Below are 26,782 nucleotides of genomic sequence, written 5' to 3'. Positions count from 1 at the left end.
AGGACATGCTGGAGGTCCTGGCTCGAAGGAGCCAACAAGACCACATCATCCGCGAAAAGCAGAGATGAGATCCATTGGCTCCCGAACCAGATCCCCTCCGGCCCGTGGCTGCACCTAGAAATTCTGTCCATAAAAGTAATAAACAGAACCGGTGACAAAGGGCAGCCCTGCCGGAGTCCAACATGTACTGGGAACAGGTCTGACTTACTGCCGGCAATGCGAACCAAGCTCCTGCTCCGGCAGTACAGGGACCGTACGGCCCTTAACAGAGGGCCCCCGACCCCGTACTCCCGGAGCACCCCCCACAGTATGCCACGAGGGACACGGTCGAATGCCTTCTCCAAGTCCACAAAACACATGTGGACTGGTTGGGCAAACTCCCATGAACCCTCGAGCACCCTGCGGAGGGTATAGAGCTGGTCCAGTGTTCCACGGCCAGGACGAAAACCGCATTGTTCCTCCTGGATCCGAGGTTCGACTATCGGCCGAATTCTCATCTCCAGTACCCTGGAATAGACTTTCCCGGGGAGGCTGAGGAGTGTGATCCCCCGATAGTTGGAACACACCCTCCGGTCCCCCTTTTTGAATAGAGGGACCACCACCCCGGTCTGCCAGTCCAGAGGCACTGTCCCCGACTGCCACGCGATGCTGCAGAGACGTGTCAGCCAAGACAGCCCCACAACATCCAGAGACTTGAGGTACTCAGGGCGGATCTCATCCACCCCCGGTGCTTTGCCACTGAGGAGCTTACGGACTACCTCAGTGACTTCGGCTTGGGTGATGGATGGGTCAACCTCTGAGTCCCCAGCCTCTGCTTCCTCTATGGAAGGCGTGTCAGTGGGATTGAGGAGATCCTCGAAGTATTCCTTCCACCGCCCGACGATGTCCCCAGTCGAGGTCAACAGCTCCCCACCTCCACTGTAAACAGTGTTAGTGGAGGACTGCTTCCCCCTCCTGAGGCGCCGGATGGTTTGCCAGAATTTCTTCGAGGCCGACCGGTAGTCCTCCTCCATGGCCTCCCCGAACTCTTCCCAGACCCGAGTTTTTGCTTCCGAGACTGCCCGTGCTGCCGCACGCTTGGCAGCTCCTCCTTGAACCAGCACCTTATCGTGGTGGAGGGGTTTGAGCACCCGATTGATCCTAGGAGCTATGTTGTCCGGGGCTTAATGCCCCTGGTAGGGTCTCCCAAGGCAAACAGGTCCTAGGTGACGGGTCAGACTAAGATCGGTTCACTCGCCCCTGATGACAACAAGAATACCAAGGACGTGCACGTCGCCCGGATCGGCGTCACCGGGGCCCCACCCTGGAGCCATGCCTGGGGTTGGGGCTCGCAGGCGAGCGCCTGGTGGCCAGGTCTCTGCCCACGGGACCTGGCCGGGCGCAGCCCGAACGAGCAACGTGGGCCCGCCCTCCCGTGGGCTCACCACTCGCGGGAGGGTTCAGAAGGGGCCGGTGCAGAGGGATATGGGTGGCGGTCGTGGGCGGGGGCCCCGGCGGCCCAATCCCCGGATGGTGACTCTAGCCATGGGGACATGGAATGTCACCTCACTGGGGGGGAAAGAGCCTGAGCTGGTGCGAGAGGTTGAGCGGTACCGGCTAGAAATAGTCGGGCTCACCTCCACGCACAGCCTGGGCTCTGGAACCCAACTCCTTGAGAGAGGCTGGACTCTCTTCTACTCTGGAGTTGCCCACGGCGAGAGGCGGCGAGCTGGTGTGGGCTTGCTTATAGCCCCCCAGCTCAGCCGCCATGTGTTGGAGTTCTCCCCGGTGAACGAGAGGGTCGTTTCCCTGCGCCTTCGGGTCGGGATAGGACTCTCACCGTTGTCTCGGCTTATGGGCCAAACAGCGGTGCAGAGTACCCGGCCTTCTTGGAGTCCCTGGGAGGGGTACTGGAGAGTGCTCCAACCGGGGACTCCGTCGTTCTCCTGGGGGACTTCAACGCCCACGTGGGCGATGACAGTGTTACCTGGAGGGGTGTGATTGGGAGGAATGGCCTCCCCGATCTGAACCCGAGTGGTGTTTTGTTACTGGACTTCTGTGCTAGTCACAGTTTGTCCATAACGAACACCATGTTCAAGCATAAGGGTGTCCATATGTGCACGTGGCACCAGGACGCCCTAGGCCGGAGATCAATTATCGACTTTGTGGTCGTGTCATCTGACCTCCGGCCGTATGTCTTGTCTTGGACACTCGGGTGAAGAGAGGGGCTGAGCTGTCAACTGATCACCACCTGGTGGTGAGTTGGATCTGCTGGCGGGGGAGGAAGCTGGACAGACCTGGCAGACCCAAACGTATCCTGAGGGTCTGCTGGGAACGTCTGGCAGAACCCTCTGCCAGGGAGATCTTTAACTCCCACCTCCGGGAGAGCTTTGACCAGATCCCGAGGGAGGCTGGGGACATTGAGTCCGAATGGACCATGTTCTCCACCTCCATTGTTGTTGATATGAATGCAGTTTAATATATTAATATCCTATATCATATAGTCCATTTCACAAACACTTTGTAACTGTGTTTTGTTGCCATACAAATAAAGAGTATAATTATCTTGTTATGAATTAGATTATTCTCACATGTGCAGCAGATATAACCTAATAGATGGTATATAAAGGCATGTATTCACAATGCGTTATGGCGCACAATGGCTGCTTTGGCACTGTTGGAGGATGTGGCAAACGGAAGGATACGGAGGGAGCGTAATGTCATATATGGCAGTATAATTGAGTAAAATGTGTTTGCGCATGTACTAGGTGTTATACGGTAATGCGAGCAGAGCCGGGGGTGTGCCCGCCAGGAGGGCAGTTGAGTTGTATGTCAGTGTGATGACCTGTGTGTTCAATAAAGCTCCAGCTAAGCTAGAGAAGCCTCCTTCACAGTTATTTACACGGAACTTCAGAGACCAGCAAGATCCACTGACCAACAGTGACGAGTGGCTGATGAGCCCAGCGTTAGAGAGGAGCACCTGCAGAAACCACGCCGTGCTGGTCCCGCTTCAAGTGCTCACAACACTCGGGTTACAACCGGCACATTCCAGAGGGAATTGACAGGTCAGGGATATCCCAGCCGACCTTTAGCCGTGTCATGCCAGACGTGTTAGGAGGTATAATTGGTTTGTACAGTACATAAAGTTTCCTTATACAGTGAACAGGCAAATAAAAATGCGCAATTTGCAGCAATGTCCGGTTTCCCAAATGTAATCGGTACCACTGACTGCACTCATGTTGCTATAAGCTCCCACCATCTGGACGGAGATTCATAGTCCCAAGATCTAGGACCACACGCTATAGGAACAGCTTTGTCCCTGCTGCTGTTTCCCTTTTAAATAAGTCCTAATGCACTTTGAGGCCTATTCTGTGACTTGTTGTTGTTATTTATCTATTTATTTCTATTTATTGAAAATGGTTTTTAAACCTATTTATTGTCCCTTGTATCATTACTTTTGTCATATCTTATCTGCTTTTAATCCTGCTCAGTGAACTTAGGAAGTACCCATGTCTGTTTCGTGCTGTGTGTTAACTTCGTCTGTATGTCGTGTCATCAATGTTTATGTGACGCCCTCTCCTGCTACTGCACAACAAATCTACCTACGGGTATTAATAAAGTAAAACTGAACTGAACTGAAGAGCACCGAGTGAGAATGAATTGGGCCGGCACCGGTGTCCCCCTCCACCTCCGTCACCACGTCACTCAGGAGGGATTCCCTGATGATCCCCGTCAGTTGTTCATCCAGCGGGGTGAGCTCCGGTTGGCCCGTTCCCCCGACCGTCACACAGACGCTCTGCCTGTGTGACGCCAGGCGCTTTTTTGCTTCCACTTTTATGTCTGATCACCTTTTTTTTTTTCCACTTCGGCCACACTCCAACCTTCAGAGGCAACAGCATTTACATTGTCTGCCACATGCTGCCACTCTAGAGCCTTTTTGGCATTGGTGACCCGACCCAACACTGTGTCCACCAAATAATACAAGCTTCCTCTTCTCCACCTCCCCGACAAGAACTTCCACCTCAAACTGGGTGAAACTGAGCTTCTTCGCCTTTCTCTCTGCTTTCGGCATGCTGTCAGTCATGAATGAATATTAATTAGGGGCGTTTCTCTGAATATTCATAGGCGACTATGGGCGTGGTATGACCCGCACACAGGTGCGCCACATTTAGAGTGGAGTGTGATTTATAAAGGGAAATCGGCGTAGGACGTGCGCGCGCACTGTTTCATAAATCAGGATATTTTTGTGCTTACGCACTTTCTGTGTTTCGTGCGTACGCAACCTTTTGACGTCAGTCCTACGCACAGTTTCATAAATGAGGCCCCAGGTCATCTTAAAAGTAGCTTGCAAGCTAAAACAGTGTGAGCACCACTGCTGTACAGGAACGCCATGTTTAGTCGTCTCACCCTGTTCAGGTAACTTTGGGCGAACGCCACGTCTTTGCTCTCTCTGTGCGGGTCGTTGTCCACAAGTTTCTCATCGTACAACAGTAAGAGTTTATCAGTGTCTTTACTGTGACGCTCCTGACGGCTCCTCCTCAGACCGCGAAGAGGTCGGCTTCGACCTGCGGAGACAGAGAGGACGAACTGTTAACACACTTGTGGACTCGTTAGAGCAGAGACGAAGACATGAACCAGGTCTGACCTCGTCCTCGACCAGGACACCTCCCTCCTCCTCTGGGCGTCCCCCCCTCTGTTGGCATCTCCTCGTCCCTTCCCTCCTTACTGCTCCTCCCCTCTCCTGACTCCTCCCCTTTAGTGCCCTCCTCTTCCTCCTCCTCTTCCTCTTCCTGAGAGCCAGGGGAGGTCGGAGAGTGATCCTCCTCCGAGTCTCCGTCTGCACAGAGCCGCCGCTCTGCAGCCAGCCAGGTCAGCTGCTTCATGGTCTCCTGAAACAGATCACATGAAGCCGCCACAGTGACGAGTCAGCGTCTTCTTCTGCTTTTACTTTCTCATTTAAAAAACAGCTTTCCATTACCAGCACTGTAGATCAGAACAGCTCAACTCTTTTGTTTTAGTTTCCACTCAGTAAAAGTGACATGTTGTCTTACTCTCAGCCGTTACACTATGCCCTCTTCATTACATCTGCCGGCCCGGTTCTACTCTGTTTGACCCGGCACAAACACTGAGCCACCTGCTTGAAGGTGTGTCTTAAACCAACGACGAGCTTGCAGAACAAACACCTGCTGCACTGATGTTTACCTGTAACTCTGGAACCGACAGCACCGACTCCTCTGACGCTGATGACATCACTTCCTCCTCGTCTTCATCCTGTGTGAGGTCATCGAAGTCCTCCTCCTCCTCCTCCTCGCCCTGCCGGTCCTGATCTTCATCCTTATCCTTCTCTCCCTCCTCCTCCCCCTCTCCTCCACCATCTTCCCTCTGTCCCTCCTCCTCCCCCTCTCCTCCCCCATTTTCCCTCTGTCCCTCCTCCTCCCCCTCTCCTACACCGTCCTCCCTCTGTCCCTCCTCCCCCCCCTCTCCTCCCTCCTCCCCCTCTACTCCCCCACCTGATTCCTCATCTCCACATCCTCCTTCTCTCCCCACTTCATCCTCTTCAGCAGTGTTTTCTCCTCCATTCAAACTGACCACGCCCTGAAAAGTCCAGTCCTCCTTCTCCTCCACCACCACCTCCCCCTCTTCCTCCTCTCCTGCACAGGATGACAGAGGGCTCAGTGTTGAGGGGGAAGCAGAACTCTCCTTCTCCTCCTCCCGCCTCTCCTCCTTCACAGGGAGGTGTGGCCTTGTGGACACCGGCTCATCCTGCCCTTCTCCTTTGGGTCGATGGAAGTATTGCCCTCGAGCATGCTGGGAGCTGATGGCTGGTGGAACTGTGGGTGGAGCCGGTGGCGTCCACATCATTTGAAGGAGGAAGTAACCCGGCTTCACGGCCGCTGCTGTGCAAAGCATTCTGTTAGTTGTAGGGTTGATCAGAGCGGGCAGGGAGGAACTCTCCTGCTGCATGGAAATGCTCTGCAGCGTTCTCTGGCCAATAGGAAGGCAGGACTGAATGATGTCAGCACATACAGGGTGGGTGAGGACTGAACTACTGACACCTGGAGGGGATAAAGACAGGTCTGCCTGTCTATCCACCTGTCTGTCTGTATGCCCGTCTGCTGGGGCTTTGGCGAGTGGCGGCAGAGATGCATTATGGGCCAAGGTAAAGAGGCGTCTGTGACGGGGATGCGGGGGGTGGGATTTATTGAGCCAGTGAGGGTGGAGCCTAAGAGTGCAGCCAGGGGGGAGGGAGGGGGGGTAAGAGGTGGAGGTGAGTCGGGTCTTTTGGATGATCAGCTGACTGTTCTGTAGGTGAGAACATCAGAGAACCATCAGGTGACAAGGCTGTGATATCACTCTGAACATAACAAGTCTGAAGATAACAAGTCTGAACATAACAAGTCTGAATATAACAAGTCTGAATATAACAAGTCTGAAGATAACAAGTCTGAATATAACAAGTCTGAAGATAACAAGTCTGAATATAACAAGTCTGAAGATAACAAGTCTGAACGTAACAAGTCTGAAGATAACAAGTCTGAAGATAACAAGTCTGAAGATAACAAGTCTGAAGATAACAAGTCTGAAGATAACAAGTCTGAAGATAACAAGTCTGAACGTAACAAGTCTGAACGTAACAAGTCTGAATATAACAAGTCTGAATATAACAAGTCTGAAGATAACAAGTCTGAAGATAACAAGTCTGAAGATAACAAGTCTGAAGGTAACAAGTCTGAAGGTAACAAGTCTGAAGATAGCAAGTCTGAACGTAACAAGTCTGAAGATAACAAGTCTGAATATAACAAGTCTGAAGATAACAAGTCTGAACGTAACAAGTCTGAACGTAACAAGTCTGAATATAACAAGTCTGAACATAACAAGTCTGAAGATAACAAGTCTGAAGATAACAAGTCTGAAGATAACAAGTCTGAAGATAACAAGTCTGAAGATAACAAGTCTGAAGGTAACAAGTCTGAAGGTAACAAGTCTGAAGATAGCAAGTCTGAACGTAACAAGTCTGAAGATAACAAGTCTGAAGATAACAAGTCTGAACGTAACAAGTCTGAAGATAACAAGTCTGAAGATAACAAGTCTGAAGATAACAAGTCTGAAGATAACAAGTCTGAAGATAACAAGTCTGAAGATAACAAGTCTGAAGATAACATCACGTTCGTGTCCTCAGCAGCGGGTGTTTGTGTCAGAGGCTGTTTGTCTGTGAGACCTTGAGCCAGTTTGGCCTGTTGGCGGTGTTCCGGTCCACTGGGGGGCGCTGGTCTCCCGGCTGAATGCTGCTGCAGGCGAGCGGCAGCGTGGGGACAACACGTCGTGTCAGAAATGTCTGAAGACATGGTTAGACAGGGTTTAGACATGTCTCTGACAGAGACTGGCTGCTGATGATGTGTGTGATGTCACAGTGATGTCACCTTTATGATGTTGTTGTTGTTGGGGGCTCTCGGGCCGCTCATCTCTCTGACGTGTTTCCTGAAGCTCCATCGACTCTTACAGAGCAGGTACGAGCTGATCAGCTGATCCGTCTGGAGCGTCCCCTCGAAGTGCTTCAGAGCCAGAACGATCAGCCTGCACAGAGGCATCATGGGAGATTATGATAGTGAACCTTTGTCATACTTTCAGATCATGTGGGCTGGACAGTTTGTTTTCAAAGGGTACTGAAGTGATGCAAGAAACAGAAGTCCATGTTCCTGTTTCATGTTTAAAATTCAGATCCAACTTCCCTCAGTGAACAGCAAACATGAAACGTGTCCTCACACTCTTACAGCTGTGTGTTGTGTTACTGTCCACACCGTGAACAACCGTGTTTATTGTGTGTTATTTGTGTATTAGTGTGTTTTCACCCGTTCTCTCCTGGAGTGTAAACGCTCCGGTGATGTCGGCTGTGTTCCAGGCTGCAGACAGGAAGTAGTTCTGGGTAAAGGAAAATGGGGCGGGTGGCGAACAGCCACGCAGTGTTGGCGGGCAGCACAGGGAAGGCATGGCCTAAACAGAACCAGAACAGTCATCTGAAGATGGCGGCTGCTGAGGCAGTCGTGCGTGAATAGGTAGTGCTGGGTTAGTCTGCCCACTAATAACTTCTACATTAATTATATGAGCTGAACACGTTAAGTATGGAAATATATGTGATCTAACCTGTGGACTCACCCGTCAATGTCATAATGGGACAAATAAGACTATTTTTGAGCTTGATATTACGACCTGAAAAACCCACGCCAATCCCATGGAGTGTTTTTACCTGGCTGGACTTCCTCGCGCTGCAATGGCTGAGAGTAATATCACTTTACAAACTTTATGGGAAGCGGAGACTGGAACTCTTGCTCAGTCTGATGAATATTGATAAACAAATGGCTCAAATACATTCTTCAATGCATGCACTAAATGAACAAATTGCCGAAGTCCAAACCAGAGTGAGTGCCACTGAGGACAATGTTGCGGACGCTGACACGAAGATCACTGGGCTACTCAAAACAGAGGAGGTACTGGAAACTAAGGTGGATTACCTGGAAAATAAAAGCCGACTGTCCAATCTGCTGATGTATGGTGTGTTGGAGGGCGAAGTGAAGAAGGACACAGTGGCGTTTATACGCCGCTTTTTGCCTGAGATCCTGGGCCGGGATATACAGGTAGATTCCCCGTTGCAAATTGAAAGTGCGCACCGCATTTCTACACCGAACTCATCAAGAATAAGACCTATCATCGTGAAGTTCGGGAGCTATCAACAGAAAATCAAAGTGATGACCTGCGCCCGGGGGCGAGGAGAGCTTCTTTTCAATGGGAGAAGGATCTCCATTTACCCTGACTTCAGCGTGGCTGTTCAGAGGAAGCGCAAACTATTCGCTCCAATGAAAAAGAAACTTCAGGTTGCTGGCATAAGGTATGCAATGCACTTTCCTGCTACGCTCTCTGTCTAGTACAAGGGTTCTAAGATGAGTTTTCAATCGCCTACCGAGGCTCAGGCTTTTCTCAATGATCTGGAAGTTGATAGTGGAGAATCCCAGATGAATTGACTGAGAGAGAAAAGATTACCCTCATTACAATGGTGGATGGACTGCTGCTATAAGAGATTAAATCAGGAATCCATAACTTCGGACTAGGAGAGGGAAAAAAACAAACAACAAACAAACAAAAAAAACATTTGTTTTATTCTCCTATTAATCCATGTGTATGCTTTTTCTGATTCTAATTTTCATTTGTTCCAAATCCAAATACAAGTAGGCTATTTTCTTTTTCTCTTCTCTTTAACTGTTTGCAAGTTAAGTTGTTATTAGAAATAGCCTAAGTAGACATGAATGACATTATTCCTACATACTTATTGTTTTGTTTTTGTTTTTTTCCTTCCTTTTTCTCTCCTCCACTGTTGGGCTAACAAATATGAACATGAAAGATTACGTGTAGACTGAATTTATATCATGCTTGAACGGCACACCCAGTGTTATTTAGGATAGGTGATGGCTACTATCAGTATTACATTGGTATTTGCCCAAATTTTGTTTGTTGTTTGTTTGTTTTTTCGTCTTTGTTCATTTCTTTCTTTTCTATTGTGGGAGATCCATTCTGGGATCACTGGTACCAGATGGTCTACAAAAGGCCTGTTGGTCAAACAAATATTTGTCATTCAGTGTGCCATGATAATTCCTCAATCTTCTATTAAAATTTGCTCCCTGAATATTAAGGGCTGTAAAAATCCAGTTAAGCAAAATAGGTTATTATCCTTTTTAAGGAAAGAAAATGCTTCTGTTGCAATGTTACAAGAGACCCACCTAATAGATGAAGAACATAAAAAGCTTAAAAAAGATTGGGTAGGAAAAGTGTTTTTTTCCTCATTTAATAGTAAAAGTAGAGGAGTGGCAATGCTAATACATAAAAAATGACCGCTCATCATTGATCACTTTGAGGCTGACTCAAATGGATGCTATGTGTTGATTCATGGATTCTGATATGGTGAAAAGATTACTATTCTTAATGTATATGCTGCTCCTGATATACATCCATCCATCTTTACTAATATGACTGATTTATTGCTTAAATATAGTTGTTCATTTATGATTTGGGGTGGTGAACTGTGAACTGCGTAATGGGCAATACATTAGATAGGAACCCGGGTCTGAACATAACTAAGAGGAATTCTAGACAACGAGCTCTGCATCAAATGTTGGATGAGGTTGATGTTGTAGATATATGGAGGATAATGCACCCATACAATAAAGATTACACATTTTTCTCTAATCCACATAAAACATATTCTAGGATTGATTTCTTTTTGGTATCTAATGTATCTACAGAGCTTGTATCAAGTAGCAGTATTGGGAACATTCATATATCGGATCATGCCCCGATTACAATCGAGATTTCTATTACTAAGTCACAAAAACATCAACATTCCTGGCAGTGTGATAGGTCAATATTGTCGGACCCTGAATTTTGTTGCATGGCAAAAATTAAACTTTTGGAACTCTTAGAAATAAATGATAACGGGGAAACTGATCCATCAAACCTATGGGAAACCACAAAAGCCTATTTGAGGGGCATGATGATATCCTACTGTGCTGCCAGAAAGGAGAAAATAATTAAAGAAGACTAGATTTAAAGCTGCAAGGTGCTGAATCAGACCATAAACTAACTCTGTCTAAGGAAAGCTGGGACAAAGTATTAATTGCTCGATCTGCACTTAACACAATGCGATCTCAAAAGTCAGAAAAGGCTCTATTCCTACAGAAACACAAGAGGTATGAATATGGAAATAAATCAGGACATTATTTAGCTATTAATTAATAACAAAAAACTAGCAATGCAATCTCAAAATTGAAAGAAAAAAATGGTAAATTAGTATATACATCCTCAGAGATTTCAAAATTTAAGGAATTTTCTTGTTCACTATATAAATCAAGAAATTTAGGAAACAAGGATGGCATGAATATTTTCTTTCAAAAACTTAAGTTACCTAAGGTTAATGATGTTGATAGGAATCTGCTCGATGCTGAAATTACATCTGAAGAGGTTGAAAGAGCTATTACTAATTTATAACATGGGAAGGCATGTGGCCAGATGGCTTTCCATCTGAAGTATACAAGATTTTTAAATCAATTTTTGTACCTTTATAAACTAGTCTGTTCCAGCACTCTTTACAGGCTGGGCCACTACCTAAAACAATGCAGTTGGCCACTATCAAGGTTGTACCAAAAGAACAGAAAGACCTGGAGATTCCTTCCTCATATAGACCTCTATCAATTGAAAATATAGATTCTAAAATACTGGCCAAGATTTTGGCCATGGTTTGACTTCACAGATATTTTCCTTAGAGAGAGGCACAAAACAAGAATGTCCCCTGTCTCCGTTACTTTTTGCTTTGATAATAGAGCCGTTAGCTGAAACTGTAAGAGCCAGTGACCAGGTGACGGCAGGGTTTCCCATTAATTACTTAGACTGTGGCGGCCCACCATGGTCTTATTTGTCCCGCCACAGTCTCAGAGTGAACCGAAAAAATTCTTACACTTCTCATAATAACATAAAAGATCTGTAACTTGTGTTTCGCGCTGCAGCTTCAGCAAAGCATCTCTCACTCCCGGTCAGTCGGCTCTGCCCCCCCCCCCCTTGCTGTACGTGGCGCACGCACACTCATACACACTTTCATTACTTACTTTCATTTTTAAAAATTGCGTTTGTCCAATTTTGCTTCGGGTGCGGGTCGGGCATCGGTATCAATTTATAGCGGGTCGGCTCGGGTGCGGAATGTAATTTATGATACTGTCGGAAAACGGGTCGGATGCAGTTTAAAGTATGGCGGATACAGCCGGGTGCAGGTTTGCAAAATAAGACCCGTGCAGGACTACAGCCGGCAAAATTTCAATATGCGAACTGCTCCAAAAACGAAAGTGAAAGTAAAAAATTGCGCTTGCAGCAGTGAGTGACCCAGCTGTCTGTGTATCATTGGCATGAGTGGAATGTAGGGAGAGTTGTATAAATGTGTATTTTGGATGTTTTCTTTCCACTAGTCTGAAAGAGACATGTTATGGAAGCAAATAGCCCAAAATGTTTTTGCCTGCCATGTCTCCCCTTAAGGCTGCATCTAATGATGAATTGATGATGTACCCTCCGAATCCATTTCATTTTTTTTTACAATTTAGCTTACAGTTTAATTATTTATTAAAAAATAAACTAATTCAACACAGGTAACCACTTTTGCTTTATTTCTTTGATGGCTCAGATGTATGCTCTAGTTGATTTTGTGTTTTCACCATTCGTATCTATACAACCAATGTGTTTGTGATAAAATTGTGTACAAGAGTACACAGTTCTTCATAGATCTAGCCTCTTAATTTTGCTTTCAAAGTGCACCAGATTGATGCATTTAACTTTAAAATGTTAAAAAAATTATTCCGGGGGAGCATGCCCCCGGACCCCCCTACAGGGTCTGACATCCACCCACCACAGTCTCACAAAATCCAGTGGGAAACACTGGACGGGCATTCACACAAATGTCAAAACACATAAAATTTTATTATATTGCGACTATCTTCTTCTATTTATGAATGATCCATCTAAATCTATTCCAGCTTTAATTAATCTAATTGATGAATTTAGTGCTTTTTTCTGGATATAAGATAAATTATGATAAGTCCATGGCCTTACCTCTTGGGAAAATCAGCAGTGGGGATGTTTCAGAATACTTGCCTTCTAAGGTGACTTGCAAAGGGTTTAAATATCTTATATAATTCCCAGCCAAGCTCTTTGATTTAACTAAATACAATTTTTTACCTATAGTTACTAAAATCAAATTGCACCTTCAAAGATGGATGAATTTACCAGTGTCTTTATTAGGCTGGATTGCAATTATCAAAATGAATGTTTTGCCACGCCTACTGTATCCAATTCAGATGCTGCCTACTTGTATTCCATTAAAGTTGTTTAAATGAATAAATAGTGCATTTCGTAGATTTTTCTTGAAAAATAAGCGTCCCAGGATGAAATTACAAAAGCTCCAATCTCCTATAAGAAAGGGTGGGTTAGCCTTACCTAATCTTATTTATTATCACTGGGCCTCACAACTGAGATTTGTCGCATACTGTGTAAAAGGAAATGAGTTTTCCTTTAAAGATCTGGAAAGTATAGATCTAGATAATGTTTCAATGTCAGACCTTCCTTTTGTATGTCAGAGAAAGTTACAAATTAAAATGAAGGATAATTTTATAGCTACAAATATATGCAAGTCTTTGAACAGCATTTGTAAACATTTTGGACTTAGTCAATACTCATTTTTAGCACCCGTTGCAAATAACCCTGACTTTGAATATACTTGTGTAGACGGGGGATTTAGAGATTGGAAGGCTGCTGGTATCACAAAAATTGATAATATGTATCTGGGTGATGCAGTTAAGTCTTTTCAGCAACTACAGGAAGAGTTCAGTCTCTCTCGAACACACTTTTACCGTTACTTACAAATCAGGAGTTACTTAAACTCCATTCCATACTACAAAAGTGGCAGAAAGCTTAATACTCTTGATAGTCTTATCACAAAAGCAGCAACTATTAATAAGAAAGTGATGACCTATATATATGACCAGTTGCTTGTGAATGATAAGACTACAATGAATATAAAAAATAGTTGGGAAAAAGACTTGGGTATTCACCTAGATGACCAGACCTGGTGTAAAGTTGTGTATAATGCCAAGAGGATTACTAGATCTGACAAATCACATGAAACACAATTTAAGATAATTAATAAACTGCACATGACTCCTGAAATACGTAGTAAATATGACAACTCATGCTGCGCAGCATGCAGGAAATGTCAAAAACAACTAGGCACTTACTTTCATTTAATATGATCATGTCCATTGATTAAACAATGCTGGTCTACTGTTCAAACAGAGATAGAGAAACTCCTTGGCATCAAAATAGTAATGGATCCTAAACAGTGTGTTTTTGGTATCAGCCCCTTTTCCTCTTCCTCGTCTGGTCAAAAGGTAAAATTGTTAAATATCATGTTGTATGCTGCACGCCTTGCGATACTGCAGGTTTGGCTTGATGTACATAATTACTGTCACTTCTTCCATATGAACGATTATCTCATGAACTGCAAGCAACCCTAGAGGATTTTGTTAAAGAGTGGTCGCCCCTTAGTATATTCTTTGGTAGTGACTGGCCAGCAATAATAAGTATTGGAGTAAATTAAGACTAAGCATAAACCCTTATTATTATTATTATTATTATTATTATTATTATTATTAGCATTATTTTAATGCTTTTATTGTAAACAGGCAGCGTCAAACTCACTTGAAATAAAATGTGTCCCTTTTTGATAAAATGCTTTGTAAACATAAATTAAACAAGTTTGCATGTTTTTATAAGAACATTGGGATGATGAAGTGTGAACATAACTTTCATTAAACAGTATTTTATAAATGTGTAAACATCAGTAAACATCTGCATGCTGCACAGTAAACATGACATGTTGCAGATGTTCAGGACATGAGCTGTCTGCTTCCTCTGGCTCGAGGTGCATTGTGGCTTCGTAGCACAAACCGGGGGTCCAAAATGTTCAGCATGTGGATGAACCTCCGGCTCCACTGTATATACGGGCAGCACGTCTTTAACGATATGCAGCCTGTCTGCATCTGTAACAGCTGTCCACCAGGACGCTTTCTTCTCATACGGGACACAATGATTAAATGATTCTGCTAATGCTGGCTGCTTTATAGCGGCTGTTTGTGGGCTGCAGTGGTCTGTTCATCTCACAGTGAACAACAAGTGTCCCGCTATGATGCAGGCGTCTGTTTGAGAGGCTGAAATAAATTTGTCCTAAATTACAAACTCAAATTAATCGATTTTACCAATTTATTGCCCAGCCTACCTGCTACCAAGTACCTTTGGTGACCCATTTAAGCATTTTACACTTATTCATACTATACTTATTTTCTTTATCCGTCATAGAGAATGACAGTATCAGAGATCGATTAACCAGTCAGTCACACCTGCCTACCTTCCTCATTAAATGTAGCCTACCAGAGAAACAGAGAGGAGAAGCAGTCAGTGTGCTGCAACACAGTTAAAGCAACCCTGTGTAATGTAGACAAACCCCCACCACAGGTAACAGCCATGCTGTGGGAAACACTGAGAAAGATAACAAACTTCTGTCGGATGGGACGTTTAACATGTTGATGGAGCAAGAGTTTATTTCCCTCCTTACTGTCTGTAGCAGGAGTCATCCTGGGGAGCCAGCGCCTGGAGGCAGGAGAAGCATGAGGAGCAGGAGGAGGCTCTGCTGTCAGCCCCACCTCCTGTAGAAGATCCAGAGCTCCCTGTAGATTACAAACTCTGAAACTGCTGCAGAGAAAAAACTCCTCCTGACGGCGTGCAAGGTGCTGCAGCTCCTCCTGCAGGAAGAAGAGATCGTCAGCATAGATGTTTACACACTGAGCAGGTGGAGTTTGTGTTGTTGTTTACACACTGAGCAGGTGGAGTTTGTGTTGTTGTTTACAGACTGACCAGGTAGTGTTTAGTGATGCAGGCTTCATGGTTCAAGGTATCCACCCGGCGACAGAGCAGGTGAACCTGAGTCAGCAGCTGCACATGCTGAGAGACAAAAACATTTCAGGTAAACTTCACCTGGAATTCTGAAGTCTGTTGTTTGGGTCTGAAAGTCTGACAACTATTTGAATTGGTTGACGTTGAGTATGAAGAAGATCTGATCCTAGATGAGGGGAAGGTGATGTCAGGCTGAGGGACAACATGGTACCTGCTGTATCTGCTGCTGCAGCTGCAGTTTCTGATTGTAGTCCAGGTGGAAGGTGGGGCAGACCCGACCTGGCAGTACAAAGACGGAAGTGATGGTGTCGGGTTGTGGGCCTGGTGTATCCTTCAGGGTTGTGTTGTCACGGAGGTTAATTGTGTCCTGCAGAGCTCTCCTCTGCTGCAGAGCTTCATACTGTTTTCTGACTGTTCGTCGTCGCTCTGTTAGCATGCTGGCTAACGGTGCTTCAAAACTACAGATGGCAGAAAAGAGACAAAACTGCTGTAAAACCCAAAGTTCCCTCTTCACCAATCAGAACAACAGTACCAAAGCTTATTTCTCACACAGGCTCCGCCTCCATCACAGGACTGAATACTAATGGTGTCATAAAGCTGTTGTTTGGACAAGTTTCAGAAATGGGACATTATTGTTACACCACATGTGAAAAGGAAGTGGGTGGAGCCAAAAATTATGTGTCCCCTCAGCGGTTTTCTTCTTCATGTGTTCTGTATGAAGAAACAGCAGCAGAGGCCATTTATCTTCCTCCCAACCCAAACAGTCACAGCACTTCTCTGCTGCACCGTCCCAACAGGAGGACCAACATCAAACTGTGCAGTGTTACCATAAAGCCTGTGGGACATTGAATTTAGGTCCAATCTGTGTCTGGGCCTCCTCCTCCTGCTCCTCCTCCTGCTCCTCCTCTTGTTCCTCCTCTTGTTCCTCCTCCTGCTGCTCCTCTTCCTCCTGCTCCTCCTCCTGGAGCTGTTCAGTGAACACAGGTCAGCATCAGTCCCGGAGCCATGAGAGTTGTTGGGACACATCATTAAGTTCTGACTCAACTAAAATCAACATCAATAAATAATGATTAATGTTGATTCTACTATTATTATTTTCTATGATTCTATTCTTATTAGGGACCTGATCCTGTCAAACTCCAACACACAAAACTGAATGTGCTGCTTTTACAGAAATACAGACAAAATATCATGTTTACCAACAGCCAGGTAAACAACAGAACCAGTTTAACATCATCAGTCAGTCTCAGCAGAAACAGCAGCTGGGAAAAAACAACTCACTGTATCAAAGAGCTCGTCCAGCAACTCGTTCACTTCCCTCTCTGAAAAAGAAGAAGAAGAAGATGGACGTGTAAAACTGAGGGGGGGACATGAAGAAGTCCTGGGAAAGCTCTAGTCCAACATAAAACCTACTAGTGATCTGAACGGCCCGGTCTGTCCTGTAGTCCTCCAGGTCTGGTTCATCCAGGTCATCCAGGAAGTTGTACTCCGGATCGTCATCATCATCAGCTTCCTCTGAGAAATCAAACACGTTTAGTCAGCTGTCAGAGAGGACAGCACATTGTGGGAAACACTTTAGTCTGAAAGGACTTTGACTCAACATTCAACCATAATTTGCCAATCAATTATTTTGTTCTGAATCTAATCTGATGTGTGTCAATGGTTCTGTTGAAGCGTCAGGACGAATAAATCCTGACTTTGAGTAACTGTTGAATGAACAGAGGGTGTACGGAGTTTACTGTGCTGTGGTTGGTTACTCTTCACTTCCTAACTCACATGAATTTCAGTTTAGCAACGACTTGAAACGGACAAACTGTTTCACTGCATGCAGACAAAAGGAGGCTGACTTTGATTTTGACCTCTGACCTTCAACGTCAGGAGCCATGAGACCCTGCAGCCACGTGGTCCAATGACGGTCCCCCTTTCGCTGGGAAGCACTCTGCTCGTACATGTCAGCTGTGATATCAGGGGCAAGAAGCTCCGCCTCCAGCTGGCCCATAGGAACGTTAACCAGACGAAGTTTTGAGCGTGTGCGGTACGCCAAACAGCTTGAGTCTTCAGCACCACCGTCATCATCATCATCAACAGCTTTTCTTACAAGACACTGAAACAGAAGTAGGTAGGTAGGTAGGTAGGTAGAGAGAGACGGGTGTGCAGATGTGCGGGGAGATGGTGGGTGGGTGGGACAGCTACCTGGTTAAAGGTGTAGGCAGAGCTGCCGTCCAATTCCTCTTCCACAGCATTAAGTCTCTCCAGGAAGGAAGACTCAGGAGCAGTTTGGAGCTGCTGAGGAGCGTAGCTTGAGGTCATCACCTCTTCCTCTAGGTATGATAGAGAACCCTAAAACACAGGTCAGATAGTATGTCAAAGGGTCAGAGTACCTGTCAGAGGACAGATTACCTGTCAGAGGTTAGAGTACCTGTGAGAGGTTAGAGTACCTGTCAGAGGTTAGAGTACCTGTCAGAGGACAGAGTACCTGTCAGAGGACAGAGTACCTGTCAGAGGTTAGAGTACCTGTCAGAGGTTAGAGTACCTGTCAGAGGTTAGAGTACCTGTCAGAGGACAGAGTACCTGTCAGAGGACAGAGTACCTGTCAGAGGTTAGAGTACCTGTCAGAGGTTAGAGTACCTGTCAGAGGACAGAGTACCTGTCAGAGGTTAGAGTACCTGTCAGAGGACAGAGTACCTGTGAGAGGTCAGAGTACCTGTCAGAGGACAGAGTACCTGTCAGAGGTCAGAGTACCTGTCAGAGGTCAGAGTACCTGTCAGAGGTTAGAGTACCTGTCAGAGGTTAGAGTACCTGTCAGAGGACAGAGTACCTGTGAGAGGACAGAGTACCTGTCAGAGGACAGAGTACCTGTCAGAGGTTAGAGTACCTGTGAGAGGACAGAGTACCTGTCAGAGGTTAGAGTACCTGTCAGAGGACAGAGTACCTGTCAGAGGTTAGAGTACCTGTCAGAGGACAGAGTACCTGTCAGAGGTTAGTGTACCTGTCAGAGGTTAGAGTACCTGTCAGAGGACAGAGTACCTGTCAGAGGTTAGAGTACCTGTCAGAGGTTAGAGTACCTGTCAGAGGTTAGAGTACCTGTCAGAGGACAGAGTACCTGTCAGAGGTTAGAGTACCTGTCAGAGGTTAGAGTACCTGTCAGAGGTCAGAGTACCTGTCAGAGGTTAGAGTACCTGTCAGAGGACAGAGTACCTGTCAGAGGTTAGAGTACCTGTCAGAGGTCAGAGTACCTGTCAGAGGTTAGAGTACCTGTCAGAGGACAGAGTACCTGTCAGAGGACAGAGTACCTGTCAGAGGTTAGAGTACCTGTCAGAGGACAGAGTACCTGTCAGAGGTTAGAGTACCTGTCAGAGGACAGAGTACCTGTCAGAGGTTAGAGTACCTGTCAGAGGTTAGAGTACCTGTCAGAGGTTAGAGTACCTGTCAGAGGTTAGAGTACCTGTCAGAGGACAGAGTACCTGTCAGAGGTTAGAGTACCTGTCAGAGGTCAGAGTACCTGTCAGAGGTTAGAGTACCTGTCAGAGGTCAGAGTACCTGTCAGAGGTTAGAGTACCTGTCAGAGGACAGAGTACCTGTCAGAGGACAGAGTACCTGTCAGAGGTTAGAGTACCTGTCAGAGGACAGAGTACCTGTCAGAGGACAGAGTACCTGTCAGAGGTTAGAGTACCTGTCAGAGGTTAGAGTACCTGTCAGAGGTTAGAGTACCTGTCAGAGGACAGAGTACCTGTCAGAGGTTAGAGTACCTGTCAGAGGACAGAGTACCTGTCAGAGGTCAGAGTACCTGTCAGAGGACAGAGTACCTGTCAGAGGTTAGTGTACCTGTCAGAGGACAGAGTACCTGTCAGAGGACAGAGTACCTGTCAGAGGTTAGAGTACCTGTCAGAGGTCAGAGTACCTGTCAGAGGTCAGAGTACCTGTCAGAGGTTAGAGTACCTGTCAGAGGACAGAGTACCTGTCAGAGGTCAGAGTACCTGTCAGAGGTCAGAGTACCTGTCAGAGGTTAGAGTACCTGTCAGAGGACAGAGTACCTGTCAGAGGACAGAGTACCTGTCAGAGGTTAGTGTACCTGTCAGAGGACAGAGTACCTGTCAGAGGTTAGAGTACCTGTCAGAGGTCAGAGTACCTGTCAGAGGTTAGTGTACCTGTCAGAGGACAGAGTACCTGTCAGAGGTTAGAGTACCTGTCAGAGGTCAGAGTACCTGTCAGAGTACCTGTCAGAGGTCAGAGTACCTGTCAGAGGTCAGAGTACCTGTCAGAGGTTAGTGTACCTGTCAGAGGTCAGAGTACCTGTCAGAGTACCTGTCAGAGGTCAGAGTACCTGTCAGAGGTCAGAGTACCTGTCAGAGGTCAGAGTACCTGTCAGAGTACCTGTCAGAGGTCAGAGTACCTGTCAGAGGTCAGAGTACCTGTCAGAGGTTAGAGTACCTGTCAGAGGTTAGAGTACCTGTCAGAGGTCAGAGTACCTGTCAGAGTACCTGTCAGAGGTCAGAGTACCTGTCAGAGGTCAGAGTACCTGTCAGAGGTTAGAGTACCTGTCAGAGGTCAGAGTACCTGTCAGAGTACCTGTCAGAGGTCAGAGTACCTGTCAGAGGTCAGAGTACCTGTCAGAGGTCAGAGTACCTGTCAGAGGTTAGAGTACCTGTCAGAGGTTAGAGTACCTGTCAGAGGACAGAGTACCTGTCAGAGGACAGAGTACCTGTCAGAGGTTAGTGTACCTGTCAGAGGACAGAGTACCTGTCAGAGGACAGAGTACCTGTCAGAGGTTAGTGTACCTGTCAGAGGTCAGAGTACCTGTCAGAGGTTAGTGTACCTGTCAGAGGTTAGAGTACCTGTCAGAGGACAGAGTACCTGTCAGAGGTCAGAGTACCTGTGAGAGGACAGAGTACCTGTCAGAGGACAGAGTACCTGTGAGAGGACAGAGTACCTGTCAGAGGACAGAGTACCTGTCAGAGGACAGAGTACCTGTGAGAGGACAGAGTACCTGTCAGAGATTAAGAAGGCACAATAAGAAGACCATAAATCAAAAGGTCAAACAAACCTCCTCAGCGGTGTCCTCCTCCTCCTCCTCCTCTTCCTCATCAGGACAATACTCTTCATCAGACGAGTCTTCATCTTCCTCAAGATCAATGTCAACGAACTGAGGAGGCTGCCAGAGAGACAGTCAGGTCGAAGAACAGGCAGAGAGACAGACAGGCAGGAAGAGAGACGGACAGTCAAGGTCAAGTTTATTTCTATAGCTGCTAGCTATATTCTGCTTCACAGGTTCAAGAATCATCAACAGATTGAGAAATACATGGAAACAAACGGGACACAAAACTACAGTATGTGGAGGCAAGATCCCATCAGACTGATTTAGATAGCTTACCTTCACCGTGGTTGTGTTCACTGCTGAAACACTCCAGTTTAGTGGCTGTAAGTAGACAGACAGACAGACATACAGACAGACAGGAGGAGAGACGGATTAAACACACAAGTTTGGATCTTCAAGTAATCAGAGAGGATTGTGGAAGTTTGCACTCGCCTGTCCCTGCTGGACGGCCTGCCTCAGTCTGGAACGAGTCATCTTTGGCTCCTGGTGAAAAAAAAGACGGACAGACAGAGAAACAGACAACCCGTTAAAAATACGTTAAAAACAAGTTAAAAACACGCAAAGACGCTTCACACAAGACAAAGACAACGTGGACTCACAAACATGGGCAGGTCCTGAGTGTCTCTGATGGCAGCTTTCATCATGGCCACCACACGCTCGTGGGTAATCACCTCCTGACACGTAAATAAGAACATGTGTTGACACACCAACCTCCTCCTATGTAAACTGTATGAAACACATTCACTGTGTGTGTGTGTCTGTGTGTTTGTGTGTGTGTGTGTGTTGCTGTGTTTTGTGTGTGATGCTCACGTGCAGAATGGCGCGCACGTTGCTTGAACTCAGGTTGTGTTGTCTTGACTTTCTGTCCAGGTCGATGTCAAGTCGTCCAAGTTCATCCTCACTGGACTCACTGGTTTCCATGGTGACCACCTTTTCACCCATCATCCCTCCACCTGAGCAGGAGACAGCCGACACTTCAGGTGTGAAACACCTGGCTCCACCTCTGTGCAGGTACACAGCTATCAGTTCAGTTGATAGTGCATCAGTAACCTTCAGACCTTCAGTGCAGACACACCTTCTTTATAGTGTTACCTGTCTGTTCACACCTGGTCTACTAACACACAACCTGTCAGGTGAATTCAACCAAACTTTATGTAAAACATGTTCATGTGTCTATTCTGTGTCACCTGAGATAGGTGTTCTCTCCTCTTCCTGTCTCTCCACACTGGGACTTCCTGTGTGAGGCGTGGATGACGACTTCCTGTCCGGTCTGAAGATGATGGTGTCTCCATCCGTCCTCAATGATTTACACTCCAAGGGACAAACGTCTTCTTCAGCTGGACGACGCCTCTCCGTCCACTGGACCACAGAGGAGAGAGATTGTATAGCTGTATAGATTATTATTGTTTATAGAATAGTTTGCACTGTGTATATACTTTATATATATATACTGTATATCTTGCTTTCTATTTATGTTATAGAGTGTTTTTCTTTTCTTTTTTTGCGAACACCCTGCTGCTGTGACAAAATAGTCTGGGATCAATAAAGCAATTTTTTCTTTTTATTGATTACTTTTTCTATTCTATACAGGGTTCGTAAAAAAAATTCATGGTCAAATCCAAGCACTTTTCAAGCATTTTAATGGTAATTTTCAAATTTTTCCAGCACCTTATCGCTGGGGTAAAAAACATATCTACAGGAATATTTATATATACACTCGTGATTATTATTTTTTTCACTTTTTATCACAATTATGTATATTGCATTATGCTGTAAACGTCAAAAATTATGTTTCATAATAGCAAAAAGTTTAGAGATTAAAGGAGAACACAAAGTTTTATCCAAAAAAATCCAGGCACACTCACACGGAGACAAAGAGAGACCTGAGAGCACCCCGTAATTTTCTTTTTTGACATACATTTTTATGTTTCAAAATCCATCCATCCATCCATCCATCCATCCATCCATCCATCCATTGTCAACCGCTTATCCAGAGTCGGGTCGCGGGGGCAGCAGCCTTTCGGCTCAGCTCCCTTTTCGTCACAACCGTGCGGTGAAGCACATGCAACACTGCACCCGCTGCTCCGACTCTCCGATCGATCTCACGCCCCATCATCCCCTCACTCGTGAACAAAACCCTGAGGTACTTGAACTCCTTCACTTGGGGCAAGGACACATTCCCCACCTGGAGTAGGCAATCCACCGGTTTCCTACTGAGAACCATGGCCTCAGATTTAGAGGTGCTGATCCTCATCCCTGCCGCTTCACACTCAGCTGCGAACTGATCCAGTGAGCATTGTAGATCTACAGCCGATGATGCCATCAAGACCACATCATCCGCAAAAAGCAGTGATGCGATCCTAAGGTCACCGACCTGTAACCCCTCCATACCACGACTGCGCCTCGAAATCCTGTCCATGTAAATCACAAACAGGATTGGGGACAAGGTACAGCCCTGGCGGAGGCCAACACCCACTTGGAACAAGTCCGACTTACTTCCGAGTATACGCACGCAGCTCTCGCTTTGAGAATACAGGGATTGGATGGCCCTGAGAAGGGACCCCCTCACCCCATACTCCCGCAGCACCTCCCACAGAACATCCCGGGGGACCCGGTCGTATGCCTTCTCCAGATCCACAAAACACATGTGGACTGGGAGATTGTACTCCCAGGCCCCCTCCAAGACCCCTGCCAGAGTAAAGAGCTGGTCTGTTGTTCCACGACCAGGACGGAATCCGCATTGTTCCTCTTCAATCTGAGGTTCGACAATCGGCCGGACCCTCCTTTCCAGCACCTTGGAGTAGACTTTATCAGGCAGGCTGAGTAGTGTGATACCTCTGTAACCGGCACACATCCTCTGGTCCCCTTTCTTAAAGAGAGGGACCACCACAGCTGTGTCCCACTCCTTCGGCACCGACCCCCACGCAATGTTGAAGAGGCGTGTCAACCAAGACAGCCCCTCAACAAAATGTGTTTCAAAATGTGACACCTATCTGTAAGAAGTCTTGGCTTGCCATCTAATCTTACTTTATTAGAAGTAAGTAATAAAAAGTGGAGAAAAGTGAACATTTCCTTTTCACGCTTAAAGCTCTTACAGACGTTACAGTGCCTGATGTGACGTTACAGAGACAAAAACTAAAACTCAACAGTCAGTTTGTGACTCTGGCACTTTAAGCTCTGGTGTTAACCAGTTTGAGTGACTCCTCTGCTGACAGGCTGACAGCAGCAGGAGAGATGCTCTGTGCTGCACAGACACAGAGCGCTGTTCGCTTATTCATCAACGTTTATTAATATTGTAAACGTGAACGTTAACTACTCTTTAGCGTGTTATGGTTTCCATATTAATAACATGCCATAACACGTATGTTTTTCCTACAGTCTGTGGTTAACACGTTAACTTTGACAACCCTACATATTATATAATTTAGTCTGTAATACCACTAATTTAGCTAACGTTAGCGGTTAGTATGAACAAAGTGTTAATGTGCAGCGTTGGCCTAAGTTACTCAGAAAGTCTTGACTTGCACATGTGACTGCAGAGCGCAGATTCTCCCATTGCACAAATCTGCTCATCTTTTTTGCAGACCTTGCATGACGCCACTCTTTGATTCGGTCCTCGTCTTAACCATTGTTTGTAATTATCATTTTCAAGCCAACGCTTGTTAAACGGCAGCTCCCAGCATTTTGTCATCTCCTGCTGTCACTCTTCAAAGGGGGCGGGGTCACACAGACTGGCAGGTCGTAGAGAGCCTCAGCGGAGGAGGTCATTTTGTACTTTTGCCTTTAATGAGTTGATCATGATTATGATAATAATAAAACACAGGACAAAGATTTCTTCTCTCCTCATCAGTCCTTCTCTCCTCATCATCAGCTCTTCTCTCCTCCTTCTCTCCTCATCAGTCCTTCTCTCCTCATCATCAGCTCTTCTCTCCTCCTTCTCTCCTCATCATCAGCTCTTCTCTCCTCCTTCTCTCCTCCTTCTCTCCTCATCATCAGCTCTTCTCTCCTCCTTCTCTCCTCCTTCTCTCCTCCTTCTCTCCTCATCAGTCCTTCTCTCCTCATCATCAGCTCTTCTCTCCTCCTTCTCTCCTCATCATCAGCTCTTCTCTCCTCCTTCTCTCCTCCTTCTCTCCTCATCATCAGCTCTTCTCTCCTCATCAGTCTTTCTCTCCTCATCATCAGCTCTTCTCTCCTCCTTCTCTCCTCCTTCTCTCCTCATCATCAGCTCTTCTCTCCTCCTTCTCTCCTCATCAGTCCTTCTCTCCTCATCATCAGCTCTTCTCTCCTCCTTCTCTCCTCATCAGTCCTTCTCTCCTCATCATCAGCTCTTCTCTCCTCCTTCTCTCCTCCTTCTCTCCTCATCATCAGCTCTTCTCTCCTCATCAGTCTTTCTCTCCTCATCATCAGCTCTTCTCTCCTCCTTCTCTCCTCCTTCTCTCCTCATCATCAGCTCTTCTCTCCTCCTTCTCTCCTCATCAGTCCTTCTCTCCTCATCATCAGCTCTTCTCTCCTCCTTCTCTCCTCATCAGTACTTTTGGATGATCTCATTACTGACTGATTTAACAGTTTATTTGTGACTGTAACGGAGTACATGTTCAGAGTTGCCCTCCCACACTGCCGGTGATCGATACAGACATATTCTTATTAGAACTGTGATATAATGAAGGCAGGCAGGTGACCAGGTCATGAACATGCTAACTGAGCAGCGGCCATGATGTTTCTGTGTGTTGGTGTCATTATAGTTTTAATAACAACTGCAGTGCTTAGCTTACCAGCGGCTAACGCAGCTAAGCTAACACAGCAGCAGCAGTCAGTCCAACTGAGCCTGCGCAGTGGCTGCTTCTGTGTGTGCAGGTTTGTGGCGCGAAGTTGAGCTGGAGATTAACAATAAGGAACCGGAAGCATCAAACACGAGCCTGAACGTGTTCATCATGAAGAACACTCACCTTCACACTGATGTCAGCACCGTCAGCCATTCGTTACTCCGTCATGTTAACTCCGTTAGCCTCCGAGAGCTGTTAGCTTCCTCAGCTCTGCTAACTTCTCTCTGGCCAATAACAATAACATTTCCGGTCCGGGTCCCTTCAAAATAAATATCATTGTAAAATCAGCATGGCGCCGCCTGCTGGACCGGATGTTGTATCAGGACTCCTCAGTGACGTGTCAGAAAAGTGGACTCAAGCGATCAGAGGGAAACGTTATGACGTAATGATGTCAATCAATAGATAAATATATTTTCTCTGGAAGAACTTCACAGTTCCTGCTGCCTCAAAAAGGTCCAAACCACCGTACAGGACTCATCACATCCTCACGAAGTGTTCAAGCTACTGCCATCAGGCAGGAGCATGGGTGCAGATCCCGGGGGACGGGGGTCATGTCCCCCCCAGTTTCTGAAAAATATGAATTGTCCCCCCAATAAAATACTGGATCTCTTCTTCCAGGGAGTCCTGGAAAATGACAGATGAAAACAAATAAGGAATGATTTATATAAATGTATGTAAATAAATCAGATTTTGTTGGGTCAACTTGTGTTGTGTTTATTGTGCTCTTAACTGGCATTGTAAAAACATGATCCGTTAGTTTACACAACTTGGTTATGGCTTCATATTTTGATATTCATCCATATCAATTAATCATACATAAAGTAGTCCCATACACTGGGAGAAAAGGAAGATGGTGAGAAGAATTGGGGATCTGGGAGAGGTTGGAGGGAGGCGAAAGATAAGAACATGAGTAGACATTAGGACAAATAAACAGGAAAGGTGAGCACAATAAATTATTCCCTGTGCAGTACTTTTTGAATGATATGGCGAGCCTCTACAAAGTTGTGATTTATGGTGGCATGGTATGAGTTGCATACGGGAAAGAAAAAATCACTTTTGTGTCCCCCCCAATCCAGTTTTTATCCAACAGCCATAAGTGCAGTGAATTTGACGCTTATCTGGCGAAGTTTCAGGAGCAGGACCACACCTCAACAGCGCCAACTTCGGATAATAACAACCTGACCCTCTCCTCTTCTTCGCTCTCGTATTCTGCGCCCCACCCCGTTTCTTTCTCCCTGCTTCTTATTTTCTTTCCTCTCCTTCAGAGGACCATGAGGGGGTTCGTCGCTGCCCGGTTGTGGCGGCAGATTCTCTACAGAGCTTCCCCACAACGCACTTGAAAAAACTTGTA

At 46.1% G+C, this 26,782-nt stretch overlaps 1 protein-coding gene across 2 annotated transcripts in view; it reads right to left on the bottom strand.

The window, feature by feature from the left end:
• The window catches only part of LOC115581740 (GON-4-like protein), a 38,623-nt gene extending 12,932 nt beyond the window's left edge, over positions 1 to 25,691 (bottom strand). For both annotated transcript variants that reach the window (XR_003984059.1, XM_030417060.1), the window contains exons 1-21: positions 25,555 to 25,691; positions 21,796 to 21,967; positions 21,419 to 21,561; positions 21,208 to 21,282; positions 21,041 to 21,091; positions 20,885 to 20,929; positions 20,558 to 20,665; positions 17,707 to 17,853; positions 17,380 to 17,617; positions 16,927 to 17,028; positions 16,795 to 16,835; positions 16,341 to 16,480; positions 15,725 to 15,971; positions 15,475 to 15,561; positions 15,176 to 15,362; positions 7,830 to 7,971; positions 7,401 to 7,554; positions 7,199 to 7,315; positions 5,182 to 6,282; positions 4,625 to 4,868; positions 4,387 to 4,544 (exon numbers count right to left, since the gene is read on the bottom strand). Coding sequence is in view for 1 of the 2 variants with exons in the window: in XM_030417060.1 (XP_030272920.1) it covers positions 4,387 to 4,544; positions 4,625 to 4,868; positions 5,182 to 6,282; positions 7,199 to 7,315; positions 7,401 to 7,554; positions 7,830 to 7,971; positions 15,176 to 15,362; positions 15,475 to 15,561; positions 15,725 to 15,971; positions 16,341 to 16,480; positions 16,795 to 16,835; positions 16,927 to 17,028; positions 17,380 to 17,617; positions 17,707 to 17,853; positions 20,558 to 20,665; positions 20,885 to 20,929; positions 21,041 to 21,091; positions 21,208 to 21,282; positions 21,419 to 21,561; positions 21,796 to 21,967; positions 25,555 to 25,584 (3,729 nt within the window). In the remaining variant the exon portion in view is untranslated. The remainder of the gene's footprint in view (positions 1 to 4,386; positions 4,545 to 4,624; positions 4,869 to 5,181; positions 6,283 to 7,198; positions 7,316 to 7,400; positions 7,555 to 7,829; positions 7,972 to 15,175; positions 15,363 to 15,474; positions 15,562 to 15,724; positions 15,972 to 16,340; positions 16,481 to 16,794; positions 16,836 to 16,926; positions 17,029 to 17,379; positions 17,618 to 17,706; positions 17,854 to 20,557; positions 20,666 to 20,884; positions 20,930 to 21,040; positions 21,092 to 21,207; positions 21,283 to 21,418; positions 21,562 to 21,795; positions 21,968 to 25,554) is intronic.
• Between the last annotated feature and the right edge of the window lie 1,091 nt (positions 25,692 to 26,782).

This window comes from Sparus aurata, chromosome 5 (assembly GCF_900880675.1).
Source record: "Sparus aurata chromosome 5, fSpaAur1.1, whole genome shotgun sequence".
NCBI lineage: Eukaryota > Metazoa > Chordata > Actinopteri > Spariformes > Sparidae > Sparus > Sparus aurata.
Note: the sequence above shows the minus strand (reverse complement) of the source record. Positions and strands in the feature narration are given on the sequence as shown.